At 39.1% G+C, this 15,438-nt stretch overlaps 1 protein-coding gene across 1 annotated transcript; it reads left to right on the top strand.

Annotated features, from left to right (window-relative positions):
- The first annotated feature begins 5,736 nt into the window (after positions 1-5,736).
- rnf167 (ring finger protein 167) lies at positions 5,737-13,979 on the top strand. The gene is made up of 10 exons (XM_080040720.1): positions 5,737-5,941; positions 8,379-8,509; positions 8,622-8,702; positions 8,797-8,934; positions 9,020-9,107; positions 9,216-9,306; positions 9,442-9,547; positions 9,970-10,063; positions 10,244-10,324; positions 10,931-13,979. The coding sequence occupies exons 2-10, from the start codon at positions 8,405-8,407 to the stop codon at positions 11,359-11,361; spliced, it is 1,215 nt and encodes a 404-aa protein (XP_079896846.1). The 5' UTR covers positions 5,737-5,941; positions 8,379-8,404; the 3' UTR covers positions 11,362-13,979.
- Positions 13,980-15,438: the final 1,459 nt, after the last annotated feature.

Raw genomic sequence — 15,438 nt, 5'->3', positions numbered from 1 at the left:
TATCATGTTTTATCACACTTATGGATCTGAGATGATGCTAGGTAACTCGCTGCTTGAAGACCGCAGTGCATTAATGTGGTGACGTAGGGACGAGCGAGGGGACTGCTAACTGCAGCAACTGACAGGAAGTTAGCTAAAAGAACCATTCCGCTTACAGCACCTTTAATGCTATTTTCCAAAACCCTAATATATGCTAACTGTATTTATAAAAGGGACAGTATGAGATTTCCCAAAAGCGACCCAAACCATCTGTGTGTGCCAATGTATGGTGAGTCATATTGTGGAGGAAGAAAAATAACTGTAGGTGGATTTTATAACTGAAATTACATTAATTTTAGTTTTACATAATTATGTATAGTATATGTTTCATAATCCATTAACATTTATCTATATTCATCATGCACACAGCACTGTTATATACAACAAACATGGTGGAGATCAGTGTTGATACTTTAATATTGGTTAGGCAGTGTGCACACGTTATATTACTGTATGGTGGCAAACAAATAGCCTAGGTGTTTTATTTTATTTCCATTATGCTTAAGAAAAATCATTCTTTCATCATTTAGTAACTTGAAAATGTGAGAATTAATCGGAAATGTGGCAGTACATACACAGGGCTGTACAGTGCGACAGTTTTGATCGCATTTGCTACTGAAATTGATCACGTGCGATGATGAATACAAGTACACTCGCACGAGTGCTAATGAGCAGATGCTGTCTGTTTGAGACACAGAGGAGTGCTGCACAACACTGCTTAGAGGGCTCTACATTAACACTCTCCAAATTCGGGTAAATGTAGTCTTAGGCAAGTAAGTTATTGAGTCCACCCTCCACTTTGGCTGGTGAAAGATGTGTGCTCGGGACCTAGCGTCTACACTTCACCAACGGTAATAACCGGAAGGAGACGGCACGCAGTTAAGTTAGCGCGTGTTCAAACAAAACATTTCCTGTGCGCCTTCACATTAAAAGCATGTTACTAGCCAAACGTGAGTTGACTTTTTTGAAGCCGGTAAGAACAGGAAGTTCGTGCTTCACAGCCCTGCAGTGCGCTAGCTTGAAAATCAACTGCTTCAGCTGCAGAGAGCAGTCAACAACAGTAGTCTATTTAAACAAAGTTTGAAATAACTGATAAGCCACTGAAGAACTACTCCCAACACATTCACAACAACCTATTTAACTTATCCTAAATTGTACCAATATGTATACTTATTTATTTAATAGGCTATATGTTTTAAAGTTAGGTTTTAATTAACAGAAGGACATTTACCAAAAATGTTTATTATTATGAATATAATAATGATATGTATACAAAAAATATATAGATATTAATTTTATGGGGAGAAATATTTCTGAATCAGCAAAAAATTGCAATTGGCAGGCAGGTTAGATTATTTTGTCTAAATTACAATCAGTGCACCTAGGGTTGCAAAGGGGTGGAAAGTTTCCGGTAAATTACCGGAAAGTTTCCGGAAACTTTCCACGGGAACTTTCGCTCGGGAATTTTGGGAATATTCAAAATTGGAAATTATAGGAATTAACTAAATGGCGGTAATTTAAATGAAGTGTTTCATAACCAAACATAAATCTAAACATATAAACACTACATTTTGTCATAGGCAGACATCCATGCAAAATAATACAATCAAAACACATTACATTTGAACAGATTTATTTGTAAGAAGAACTTTATCAAGTTTTGATTATTTTATGAACAATCAATAATTTCACTGAACAACAAAAAGATGAATGTCGAGTAAAATATTACTCATCAGTCTCACCCCACCCATTCAATAAATAAAGTCAAATGCCTTAGCCTGGTCCAACCAGACCATCGTACTTAATTTCATTTGTACAGAAGGTCTGGAAGTGCTGTAATTGGCAAACGTTCACTCACTTGGGGGCGGGTGTCTGTTGAAGTTTAAAACTATCGGATCTGCCTAGTGCCACTCTGGATTAGCCAACCAATCGCATCACGTTTGGTCAGACGTATGTCATGAGCCGCCTTCTGACGGTGAGTTTCAGTTGTACAGGGAGCTCGGAAATTTCCGACTTCACTACATATTGTAGTCTATGGATCTACCGGTACCTGGCAACAGTAACTTGCTAGAGCCTAACGTTAAGTTATTTGGATGAGAAAGGTTGTAGGCGTCCATACTTTCCCGAGCAGATGTACTGGAACACAGACAGGTCGGAACTCGGAACTACCAAGTCGGAAATTTGGAGTTCCGAATATAAACGAACGCAGCATTCAACTGAAACTGGAGCGCGACTTCGACGTCATCGTTCTCAGCCACTCGCTCTGTTCGCTGATTGGATAACCAAAAATTTGGTCGCGCAGATTCCATGAACACACACCACCCCTAGACTGACTACTGAAGTGAAATGAAAATTGAGTGGAAGTAGGTAGGCCCCCCATGTGATGGAGGAATGCACAGAGCGTAGGGGGCGTGGCCTCAGTACTCCTGCAGTAGGATGTGTGCTATGTGCAATTTGCCAAGTGTACTTGCATAAAATCTGGTTGTTTTAGTCAAGATTATGCTAAAATATATTGTCCCCAACTATATTTAAAATCCCAGTTGAAGCCTCTGTAAACCTGGTCTAGTAAAAATCAATATATGATATCAAGTTGGGTATCTCAATAAACTTCAGAAAAAATCTGATTTGAAATTAAATGTTCATAAATATATTAAAACTTAGTTGGAAAAACAGCTTTTTACAGTCTAGAACGTTTGCCTGGACTGAAATAACATAATTAGGAGAATTTAGTGCATTTGGGTTGCTTTAAATTTAGTAAATTCCCGTTTATTCCCGTTAATTCCCAAAATTCCCGTTAATTCCCATAAATTCCCGTTAATTCCCATGAAAAGTTTCCAACTTTGAAAATTCCCGGAATTTTGCAACCCTAAGTGCACCCCTATTAATTTTTCTACAATTATTACTGCACACACTAGGATATGACATTAATTGAGAGTTTCAAATGAGACCAAGATGACAGGCTAAAAGGTAATTAGAGCGAAATGCATGGGTTAAGGTTATGCAAGTTTTCGATCATACTTTGTGTGCTACTGAATTTATTTTTGTGCTACTGATTTTTTTTGCTTGCTAGCACCAGTGCTACCACCTAAAAAAATAAGCGTACAGCCCTGATACAGTACAACAATTTGGAGAGGCTGTCACTCAAGGCCTTGTTTGGAAATGTCTGCTTTAAGGGCCCAGAGTCTCTGGGCCTAATGAAAGTGTAGTGACTAAATTAGTTTAGAGTTAAAAATACCCTCATAATAACTTATGATATTAATTAAATATGTCATATTCGGTCCTTAGAAAAGTCAAATTTAGAGAGCAAGTTGACATAAGATAAGAGTTGATTAAAAGTAAATAGAAATAATAAACTGTAAACAAACCCAAAATAACCCCCAAATTTTTTTTAAATACTGACCAATTAACAGAGAGTCAATTGTTGGGTGTGGGAGTGCACAATGTGAGAAGATTGTATAACGACACTTGAAACTGAATGTACAATTTGGAACTTTTGGGTATTGGTGCGAAGATGTCCCCTGGTTTTTTCTACTACAAAAGCATAACAATAGTATATTAAGTTGAGCCTACAGTTCACTAACACTTTGGATCACAGAAAGATATCTTTAAAAATTATGCTCCATGGAGACATGGAAAATCTAACATACCATGTATGGCTGTTTATTGTAGCCATGAAGGGTCCTTTAGTCAATGTCAAGATATCACATTGTATTGCAACAAGGTTTCCATTAAATCTGCTATTGGTTTCTAAAAATACAAATCCTTTTTTAAGTGAGCTCCTGACCTTTGGTCTACCTCTGCCCGGCCACCTCCACATGAGGGATAAACAAACTTGCCAAAAGTGGTTAAACACCATGTGATTTTCAAGGCCTTCAATGGCTTTTAATGGCGCATTTAGGACAAACTTGACAAAATCAGCCCCACTGAAGGTTAAGGCACTGCGAAGAGCAAACAACATGCCAGTGTTGTAGGATCCATTGTGCACTTTGTTATAATGGGAGGCAATGACTACTGCAATCTGTAAGGATATTCTAAACTAACTATAGTTTTCTTACTGAGATTCTGTGTGTATTTTTACCACTGGTCAAAAGCAAACCTGTGGTTGGTCAGTTCTCTCTGAAAAGCTTCTTTGTCTCTTAAAAGAAAGGCTTCTTTAAACAAAAGAGCGTGAACAGAATAATACATGTATAGAACACTCATCCTGCACCTCAAAACAAAAACAAAAGAACAGCAGAGAGTCACAGACGTCTCGCTGTGAGGGTTAGGTTTTGACATTGGCAGTAGAGGGATCTCTCCAGGTGCTATGACTCCCATTACAATACGAATCCGTGTGTTGTAGCATCACAAGAGAAAAACCCCTTCCGGTCAGCATCCGCAGCATCTACTTGCTTTATTCAGAAATTTCATTGCCATTCATCTTCATTGTCTTGCAGGGCGACCTGTTGAAAAAGGGATAACTGAAATGTATGGGGACTGTTTTAAAATGTCTTACAAAGGATCATCCAATTATGGCTACTCTTATTACAGTCTGTTTTTTTACTTTTACATTGGAGGGATGTAGTCTGGCACAAATGACCAGGAGAACTCTAAATCTACTGTTGCCTAGCCTGACACTGCTACTGCTATAGGGTCATTATCTGGATGCATATTTGAATCAGCCCACTTTAGTGCTCACTGACTTTCACTATTTCTTACGTTTAGGCTATCTGACCCGGGGAATCTGGTCAGAATGTATTTGTTAATTCATTTGTGCAGCAGTTATAATTGTTTGAGCTCAGACAGACATGTCAGCATGACAACAGTGGAAATCCTGTGTGTGGCATTAAAGTGGTGCTTCCACTTGAGGGTAGTGTTCGAAGGAGAAGTTTTAGCCTGTGAGCTCTATGTGTTTTCAGATAGCATGGTTTCAAGGATTCAAGGATTCAAGGATTTTATTGTCATTGTAGCACAACGAAATTCAGTTTGGCACTCTCCAGCAACAATATCTAAAAATGACAAAACAAGACAATTGACAAATAAAACGATGACACAACAACAAAGACCAAATGACAAAAATGGTTTAAAAATAAATATATAAATAGTGATATGTAGATTTAAAAATTATCCCTATACATATTGTGCCATATATGCAATTCATATGAAGATAAAAAAATTATAATGATTAAAAATGTAGATGTGCGTGTTGTTCTTAATGCTTTGTTAGGGGGGTTGGGGAGGGGAGGGGGGTGATGGAGGCTACAGCTCTGGTGTCATGGTGTCCCCTGGTGGGTGGTAAGATATAAACTGCAGCTCATCTACATTCCAATGTCTTCCCAAGATCTCTAGCAGAAGGCCAATCTCTTGGAACTGACTTGCCTGAGTTACAAGGAATTCACTCTTGTGGTAGGCCTATGTAGATGCTGGTGTACAGAAAGGGGCCTGACTGATTGGACCTCTTCATTTGAATGCATTTAAAACTGTCTATCTGATTCGTTGTCTATTAAATGTAGCTACATCTTTAGTACGGTATGTGAAATCGGTTCTCCGGGCATCCTCCAGGTCATCACTCTATTATGAAGATATTCAAACCTATATAGGTTAAACCCTTTTATACTATAGTTAAACCTGAAGGGGCTCAGTTAATTGCACTTTGTCCTTCTGGCCGCTGGTGGCGCTGTGGGTCAATCGAGACACTCTGCATTTACAACCCGAAGAAGAGCAAGGGAGCGCAAGAAGCAATAACAAACAAACCTAGCATCCAGCTAACGCAACTTTGGGAAACCAAACATTCTGGCAAACTGTCATATTTACCGTGGACACACATTTTATTGGTTTGTATACCACTAGCCGTGTTTGATACCATGTACACGGACTACAAAGAAGACATATAGTAATCTGCCACGGAGGCCATTCGACGTAACTGGTATGTATCGTATGCTAACCAAGTTAGCCCCACACCAGCTAACGTTAATCCTTACTGTTTTTTTGTCGTGTTATTGTGTAATGCAAGGAAAGACGGGAAAAAAATAGATTGACGTTGTAAAGAACAACAAAAACAAACGTTATCGTTTGTAGACGGTGACACGCAAGAATATCGAATGAGATAACTGGAATGAACTTGTGTTTAAAACCTCGATGGTGCTGGTATTCGTAGAAAGGACAATAAATTCACACTAGCTCACTTTTGATACCTACTTTTATGTATTCCTGCAAAGGAGGAACAATAACCGAGGTTATAGCTAACCTATATTCCAAAGTCTAACAGGCCAGAGTCAGACTGCTTTAACGTAACTAATTAATCCTCAGCCTGGGGTAGGAGTTTCAAAAAAAAATATACTTGTATATTTGTTTCCGGGATGTGGTAAGGAAACGGCATCAGATAATGCTATCTGGCTGGCTTTTAAACAGGTTTAGCTGTGCGACAAACTGCACAACTGATTATTTTTTCAACCAACTTCCCCTATGCAGCTTACTACAGCATCAAAATGAGCCATGTTAATTACATTAAGGCCATTGAAGTTCAGTTTTACGTTAGCTCAAATGAGAGGCAGAGCAGAGGTTTCAATGATATACTGATTTAAAGTAGTCTAAATATAGTCCTAAGGGCCACTGGCCTGGACTTGTCCGTAATTATTGTGTCAGCATTTTGCCCACTGACATGTATAACCTGTAATTTGCGATGGTAGTTCCCTTTGGCAAGGCTGGCAGAATAGCAACAGTACAACAGAATGTCCGTTTAGTTTTATGCATTTAGCAATGTGGGTCCACCCCAACAGTGTTCCTCCTTACATCTCTATAATGAGTTGAGTGTTGCTGACTACAGAATACAAGTTTCTTAAGTGTTATTGATTTGAAATCCACAGCTACTTTGTCTGGTTTTGTAAACAAATGTCCAACAGCGTTGTAGTTACATTTCTTTCAAACTACTACTGCAGTGAAGTTCAGCAAATTCAGCAAAAAGATTTGTAGTGGCAGATTTTGTATATGATATATCTCTGGACTCAAATGTTGGAATACTTATTAATGCATTAGGAAACATTGTTATTATCTTGTAATGAAATATATTGCATGTTGGTTAATTGTAAACTGAAATGTAGATTCCTCAAATGCGTATCCAACAAACTACTCAGACGGGCCACACCTCTTCTATTATACTATGTTCAGATCTCCCCCTGTGCCATCTTCAAACTGTCCCCCTGCACCATCCCCCCTCACATGACTGGCCAAATGAGAGCATTGCATTGTTGTTATGGTGAACTGAAGCCATGGTTGTATCTCAACCTGTCTGCCTCTCTACCTGTCTCCCCAGTTTCAGACCAACCTGACCCCTCCCATGTTTTACAATAACAATGCATGTATATTAGAACTGTCTGCAAAACAGCCTGTCACTCACTGTTAGACGCCTCCCTCTTGGGAGACAAATGTCCTTAAATATGTCATGACTTTAAGGGAACGTCGTCACTCTTTGCTGCACACTACATGTGTTGGGATTAGTGACCACTCCGCGGAGTTTCTTGCTATTGATTGAAAATAAACCTTTTGCTTTTACAACGTATCACTGTGCTTGAATTTCCTCACTACAGATTGTTCTTATTATAAGAAAATGTGTTCCATGAGTCATTATAATTAAAAGAATAATGAAAAAGAATGCCACAACAGATTATTGATGTAAAAGTTATTCTTTGTCAAACAAGGAAATAAATCATATAAGGGAAACTTTGTAATGCTCACATTTGTACACCTGCTGTGGTTTGATTACGTTTGTTGGCTTAAACTCAGCATAAATATTGAAACATGAAGATTTAAAGAGCTAATATAAATGTATTACATATTGATAATAAAACAAACTAACAAGTAAGAAAAACTGAATGTATAAATACAAGAATTTAGAGATCGGAGGATTGCTTTAAAACTTAGGTCACGACAAGAGACCTAAAATCTATTGTGACAAAAAAAAGTCTTAGACGTAGCTCAACATGCAACATACAAAACATGCAAAACCAACTTGGACATTAAACATACAGAGCTACATATCTCTCAGCAAACCTGTGGAGACTGCAGTTAACAGTCGGTGCAAAGCACAGTTTTGTTTGTAAAATCCTATCCTTAAGGGGACATTTGTATACTCAAAGTAGAGTGACACTTACTTTTAAAAGTACTTGCTTTACTTTTGCTCTGCTCTCCCATGACAATGTACCCAGTGAGCTCGTCTGACATGTCCATTTGCATAATATGTTAAGGTCAGGCTGTAATCGAACTGGAAATCAGCTTCATACGCAGACCTGAAGCATCTCCATTCCATTCTAAATTTTGATGTGCTGCGTTCATATTTTTTCTCTTTAAATTTTTTTTCTTCACAGTTAAGTGCAACTGTAAGCGAGCGAGGATGGTTCAGCTCGGTGTGTGGTGCGTGGGCGCTCGATGGAGTGTCCTCGTAGTGGGTTTCTGCAGCGTACTGGTTCCCTCACCAACACACGCCTATATCTATGCTGTAAGTTATTGTGGTGCTTTTAGCTCATAAGACTTTAATGAGCTTTAACTATAGATGTGATTCATGCCTCGGAGATGATATAATTTCCTATCTTTGTATTGTTTTGGCACAGCACTATAGCAATATGACCTCCATGTTGTTTGAGGACCTGCCTGCCTTGTTTGGTGCCCCACTTCCCAAGGATGGACTAATGGTGAGAGCAGAGTGTTGGAGAGAGGGTGCATACAGAAAAAAATATGTGGTAGTCCTTTTTTATAATAATGTTTATTTTTTTCTTTGTGTGAAAGGGAGTTTTGGTGTTGTCCCGTCCACTTAATGGCTGTACAGTAATGGACCCTCCCCCTCCATTGCCACTGTCCTTTGATGCCAACACCACCAAAGTCATCGCTCTCATCAGACGCTTCGATTGCAACTTTGATTTGAAGGTCAGTAAGGTTTGGGTTAACGTGCAGTGCATGGTAGTCGTTTCTGTGAAGCAAACTGGGCTAATGTGAGGACATTTTTTTTCAGGTCTTGCATGCACAGCAAGCTGGATACAGCGCTGCAATCATTCACAACATGTATTCAGACACTCTGCTCAACATGAACTACAGCAATGGTAATTGTCCTTTGTAAAATGTACACACTTTCAAACTTTATACAATTCACACCATCTTAAAAAAACTGCATAAATTGACATCTTGTTTTGTTTTTCATTATTTTTCAGACACTATTGCAGAGGAGATTGAGATCCCCTCTGTGTTCACCAGCTACTATGCCTCCCAAATTCTCAGGAATTTCATAATTCCAGAACAAGGGTAATTGTAACATTTCAACCCATTAAAAAAAGTGAACTTAAGATTTTCACGAACCATTACATACTTACCTTTTAAAGCTCTAGTACTTATGGCTTCGTTGGTATCTGACATATTCCTTTTCTCATTGGCCTGCAGAGCCTATGTGATCCTCAAGCCGGAGTTTGCGTTTCCACTCTCGTACTACCTTATTCCCTTTACTGGAGTAGTTGGCATGATCATTCTTGTGATGGGTGTCGTCTTGGTAGGTATTCATATGATCTGGTGCTTGCTAGGGTAGTAATTGATTGTGCGGCACATTATTTAATAAACCTTTTGTGATTTTGCAGTTAAAAATTCTAAGAATTAAAATGGGAATCATGCAGTGTAAAACGTATTTGTTATGACATCCAGATTCCGAATACATGTGGTTTGGACCAGAGGCAAGCCTGTAATAATGCTCTTAAGGTGTTTAATAGTGACCTGTTGGTATTTTCCTTTTGAGAGGCTGTATTTATTCAGTAGATGCATCCTTTTACAAAGTTTGAAGACCCTGAACACCTTTTTTTCCTTCCCATATTTTACTTATTATGGACTATGGGATTTTATATGAACACAGAAAACTAACCCTAATCTGTGTCAGCATTTCTCATGCCATCAGTAACATTGTTTTTTTTTTGTTTTCAGATTATACGATGTGCACAGTACAGAAAGAGGCTTAGGAAAAACCGCCTGTCCAAGGAACAACTGAAGCGGATTCCAACTCACCGGTTCCGAAAAGGTAACCAGATTACACTGTTGTCCCCATTACTGCAATACATTGGTTACAACTGTTTGAAACTTCTTCTTGTGCTTAAATGCTTCTCATTTGTTGACTAGAAAATAATTGAAGAATTTAAATGGAGACCATTTCGCCTGAATTTAAATGTATTACATAAACACATTTTCTCTTCTATTTCAGGGGATCACTATGATTTGTGTGCAATCTGTCTGGATGAGTATGAAGAAGGAGACAAGCTGCGAGTTTTGCCTTGTTCTCATGGTAAATATTTAGTAAAGTACCTCCACTGAGACTGTGCACATCCACCACACTCACAACAACAAGCTTGAGTACTATATGAACACAGAGTACATGAATGTGCCCTTTCTTGCTAGTCTACATTTCCACCCCTGTGTATATTATCTTCAAAAGTTCAATATTGTTCTCCAAGCGACCACAGTATTCATAAAGCAACATTTCCTTTAGTACATTTTGAGGCAATGTAGACAGATCAGCTACTAGAAGTCCTGCAATAATGTTCAATGGAGCACCAAGCAAAGCTGAAAACACTTCTGGATACCCCCCACCGCCGTTCCACCTGCACACATGACACAACTCAATCATTGTGTGCAGACTGTGCACCTTTTTAGTTCATCCTTAGTCTCGTGACTGAAAGCACTAAAGGAAATGAATAGATCATATGAGGCTCTTTAACAATTACTTCCCTGTTTGTTGCATGTGACATACCATGTGGTCAGATGGCCTCGTCTGATTTTTCTAGTGCTTTGTAACCTTAGGTCTGCGAACAATTGCTTAACCACATGACACTACAACCACCAAAAGTCCCTCCAAATTCTCTTTTCTTTCTGCCTTTTTCTTTTTTTCCAGCGTACCACTGCAAGTGCGTGGACCCGTGGCTCACACAGACCAAGAAGACGTGTCCCGTGTGCAAACAGCGTGTCACCCGGAACAACACGGAGCACTCTGAGTCCGAGTCCGAGGAGGAGAGCGCTCGCCGGGAGGAAGAAGGGACGGAGGGGGAAGCAGACTCGGAGCGCACTCCTCTGCTGCGGCCCTCCAACCCGGGCTCCCCTTTATCAGGCAGCCCCCCGGTCTACTCAGCCATCACCACCAACACCAGTACTACCACTGCCCAGTGCCTGGCCTCCCCCGCACGCCCCGACTCCCCCCTCCTGGACTACGAAGGCTACCCCCAGCAGGACTCAGACAGTGATGGTGACGACGCAGGCGACGACAGGCACCACACTGACGATGACACCGCTCAGCTCATTGGTAGGGAGGGAGACGTGCAGATCTGACGGCCCGGAATTTGGCTGCAAATGAGATTTTACTTAGTTTTCACCTAAAAAGGGTTTTTTGTGTCAACAGGCGTGACTTTACAGCACCTTTTTTTGTGGTTAGCTAGACATTTTATTGTAACAGAATATTTTACCCGTTTAAACAAATTAGGTCTATTTGTTAGTGTCAAAGCACATGCAGCACTTTGCATCAGTTTGAACAGAATCCTACTTCAATACACACATTACATCCAGTGCTCCTATATTTGTTTATAGACCTCCTTTTATTTTTTTTTAGTTTTTTATAAATGCATGTTGTAATTCGTAACCTGGCCGCGGCACATGACATAACCAATAGTGCTGCACAACTCGGATGGGCCACTTCAATGTCTCTGTAATCTAATGTGTAAGTGGTAGACAAAAAATAGTGAATTTTTTCACACTTTAAGTGGATCTTCTAGGGTCTATATAAGGTTGCTGCCGTTGGAAGACTCTCTGTTGTCCTAATTCTAATCGTTTTATATCTGACTGTACTTTCCCCCAGCCCTGAATCCTTTCCTATCAAGGATTTGCAAGTGGAGGGAAAGATGGGTTTTTGATTTTTTTAAGTCCCCTAATCTCACATTTTTTAAAGCTATATTTCAGTTATTTGAAATTCCACTTGAAATGACGCTACAATAGAACATTGCAAAAATGTAATACATTTCTGCTGCTTTTAAGGCCAGGACACACCGGCCAGATAATCGCCGTCGTAGTGTCGGTAGGGGGTCGGGACACGAATCTGTTTGGTGTGTGCCGTGACGTCGGCCGACGTAGAGGTAGTCGGGCTTGTGTTCAATCGGCGGCCGACCGTCTTTCATTTGGAGCAATTTGATTGGTGGAGGGCTAGCGAATCAGTGAAGCCCGGAAGTGATGCAGGTAGCACAAACAGCTAACAACAGCTAGCCATCGTTTTAATGTGTTTGTTCGTTTCGTTTTGCGAGTACTCACATGCATCAACCCTTGTTGACTGCTCGACACCATGCTCGACACTCTCTGCTAAAAATTGTGCTCTTATGGTCCATAAATATAAATACGTATTTCTATCTATGTTTATGCTCTAGAGAGCTGTCCCATCATTTCCGGCTTTCGTATTTTTTCGGGCCACAATACAGATTAGCGCCGCCTGCTGTTGTGGAGACATTACGTCCCGCGCAAGCGCAGAGCGTACGGAAAATAAGCAGTCGTCTCGGTGTGTTTTTTGGCAGCGACGGAAAGAATGGAGCTCTCTGAAACGGCGACTCCAGTTTTTGGGTAGTCGGAACGTGTCGGACTGGTGTGTCCTGGCCTTTACATTATCATTGCGATTGTGGTGGTCAGTTTAAGCAAACAGATTTTTAGCTTTATCCAGTTTGTCAAGTTTAACAAACTCAGGATTAGTAAAAGCTAGGTTCATGGTAGTGTTAGTGAATGACATAGTGAGAATAAGTGGGGTTTAATTTTTTCTTTAAATCAGTAGAAAAAGGATTCATAAATATGTAATGGATGTTTTTCCATTTTTATAAACAACAGAATGAGGTGGTTGGTTTTTAGGAAGGAATTGCATTGCCTTACATTGGCCTTGTTGTACATGTGTATGTTATATGTTTGGAAATTGAAGGGACAGGATTCACACTCCTCTGTTTTCCTCTTGTCTAGCTGTATTTAATACTGCTGGTTAGAAAGCTTTGGTCTTGTTCCCTGGTCTGAAAATATGTTCCATGTTTATTTTATTGTAACGAACAAATACAAAAAGAGTAGAGCTAGTAAGGATACAGGTAGCCGCCTAAGACTGACTTTACTTGCACCTGAACATTTTTCATAAGCTTAGTTCGCTGTCATACAAGATAAGGTTTGTTTGTCTACTTTTTTAAATGCCCTGGGCAGGGTTCCCTCTGTTGAGCAGCACACATATAAAAACTTAAAAAAAATAAGCTTTTTTTTAAAAGCCAAACCGTGTCACTGCTCCACATAATTGCACAGTGTTTATCCTGATATAAGGTCATAAACTCAAAACAGGACTGTTTGTTTTTCTTGATAATAACCGTAGAAGGTGTGGAACTTTCCTTTTAAAAATGACTGTCATCTTTAATTAAACAAAAAAAGAGTGATCTTTTGTTAAACTAAAACAGAAGATTAAACAGATTCCGTCAGAAGAAACACTCTAACCATGTCTGGAGATTTGTTTCTAATGAGTTGCATCAGGACGACTTTGAAATCATAACATTCCTTCTTTATAATTTACTTCTGATTGCATAAAATACACTATCAAGGTTTGACTGGGACTTGTTGGCAAAAGTCTGTATAGTAAAATAGAACCGCTCTTTTCCTATTTGCAATATGCTTCAAATGTCTTTTGTATTGTCATTTCTTCTTTTCTTTCTCTAAATTTCTCAATTTTAGAGACGGCTAACTGAAACAAATGAAAAAAATATATAATCCACAAATTATTCATTTTTCCTCCTTCTTTTAGAATGTGCCTAGTTTATCACATTTAAATAATACATGTACAAGTATCATTTTCATGTAAAAAGCAGGATTGAGAATCCTTAGGATGTCTATACACAGTCTGTGGAAAGATGCATTTAATGTGTGATTTGTGGAAGAATAAATGATACTGAAACGGGACTGTAGTGCCATATGTTCTGTCATTTTTTTGTATGAATGAATAGCAATGCTTTTACATCATAATTGATCAAATACATAGTTATAAGTATATGAGTATATACAGGTAAAAATATATTAAATATACATGTTATTTACAAAATACCACGGATTGATTGAGAATAAATATAGAATATATACGGAACATTTGTCAATAAATGTGTCATTTGCGACGTGTCAGTAGAAAGGACAGATATAAACCATTTGTTGAGTGCTATAGCAAAATTAAAAGTGTATCTTAAATGACCTAATGTTATACTGAGACTGGAGGATCAGTACAGCTGTGTTCAAGAACTACATAACCTGATGACGCTCTTCGGCAGATTATTTTTCTGAAGGTATGGGCAAATGACAACTTGCCATCGAGAGGAATAAAGACTATCTGAGTTACTTCAAAAGCGTGCTGAGCCGTAAAAGGTTACAGGTGGTTTTCATTCATTTTAATGAAAGGACTTAGCTTCTGTAAAAAGCATGACTTACCATGGAAAATGTTTTTACATACATTTCTGGTCTAAAATTCATTTTGGCACAAGCTTCATAATACATAATTAGCCTCATGAGCAGGGACACCCTGCTGACAAGGACTGCAGCGTCTTACCGGTCTTTTTTCCCATTTCAATTAACCCTCCATTGGAAAAATACGAGGGCAGAGAGTCAGAATCTTGTGGTAAGAAGAAAAAAAAGTATATGAGTAGGCTACATTATAAGTAGCCTAACTTTGTCTTTTCACCACTGTTCAGCTGACAGGCCCATGAGGAGTAGCTCTTGTATAATGGTGATTAATTCAGACTTCATGTGGTTCCTTTTAATCCTTATGAATGAGCCACAAACCATTTCATGTGCCTTTAAGCACGTCCACCTGCAGCTTTGATGAAAAGACAATTCATATCTGAGAAATATAAACCTTTTCAAACTCCTGATAGACGGTGGCTGCATGCAGTTTAGCCATTTTCCAGATTATGACATGGGGGTTTCTTTAATTTTTTTGTCATGGCAAGCTGTGAAAATAAATATAATGGTACTGATATGCACGGGCATGGACTGTCAGAAAGATCATATATTCATCAGTCACTGAAGCAAAGGAACCTGTGACTGATTATTGTGCATAAGGGACCTCAAGTTTGCTTCTGCTGTGACGTGTTTTAAAACATTAGAATTATTTGAAAATTTTTCTCTTGGTAGCGACCAATGCAGTCATAAGAAAAAGATGTCTGGATCACTGTGGTCGTACTCCTCTCTGCTGAGATCGTCTTGTTTGCTTTTCTTGACCGTGTCTTTATTTTTGCTGTTGGATTCCGGTGAAACAACACCACAAGCGCCTAAGGAGGTGAGTGCTGCAAATGTCTAGATTTTTCACATACACATCTCTAAGACTTTGCAGTTGCTTCCTGACTTTCACCAGTGAAACTTCAATCA

This window comes from Ammodytes marinus, assembly GCF_949987685.1.
Source record: "Ammodytes marinus genome assembly, chromosome: 14".
NCBI lineage: Eukaryota > Metazoa > Chordata > Actinopteri > Uranoscopiformes > Ammodytidae > Ammodytes > Ammodytes marinus.
This window is presented reverse-complemented; position numbering and strand designations above follow the sequence as displayed.

Bases quoted from the DNA above. Each gene is read 5' to 3' on its own strand.
- rnf167 (XM_080040720.1), top strand. From the start codon at position 8,405: ATGGTTCAGCTCGGTGTGTGGTGCGTGGGCGCTCGATGGAGTGTCCTC. The intron at 9,548-9,969 runs GTAGGTATTCAT...TTTTGTTTTCAG, and splicing joins TTGTGATGGGTGTCGTCTTG to ATTATACGATGTGCACAGTA. The intron at 10,064-10,243 runs GTAACCAGATTA...CTTCTATTTCAG, and splicing joins AACTCACCGGTTCCGAAAAG to GGGATCACTATGATTTGTGT.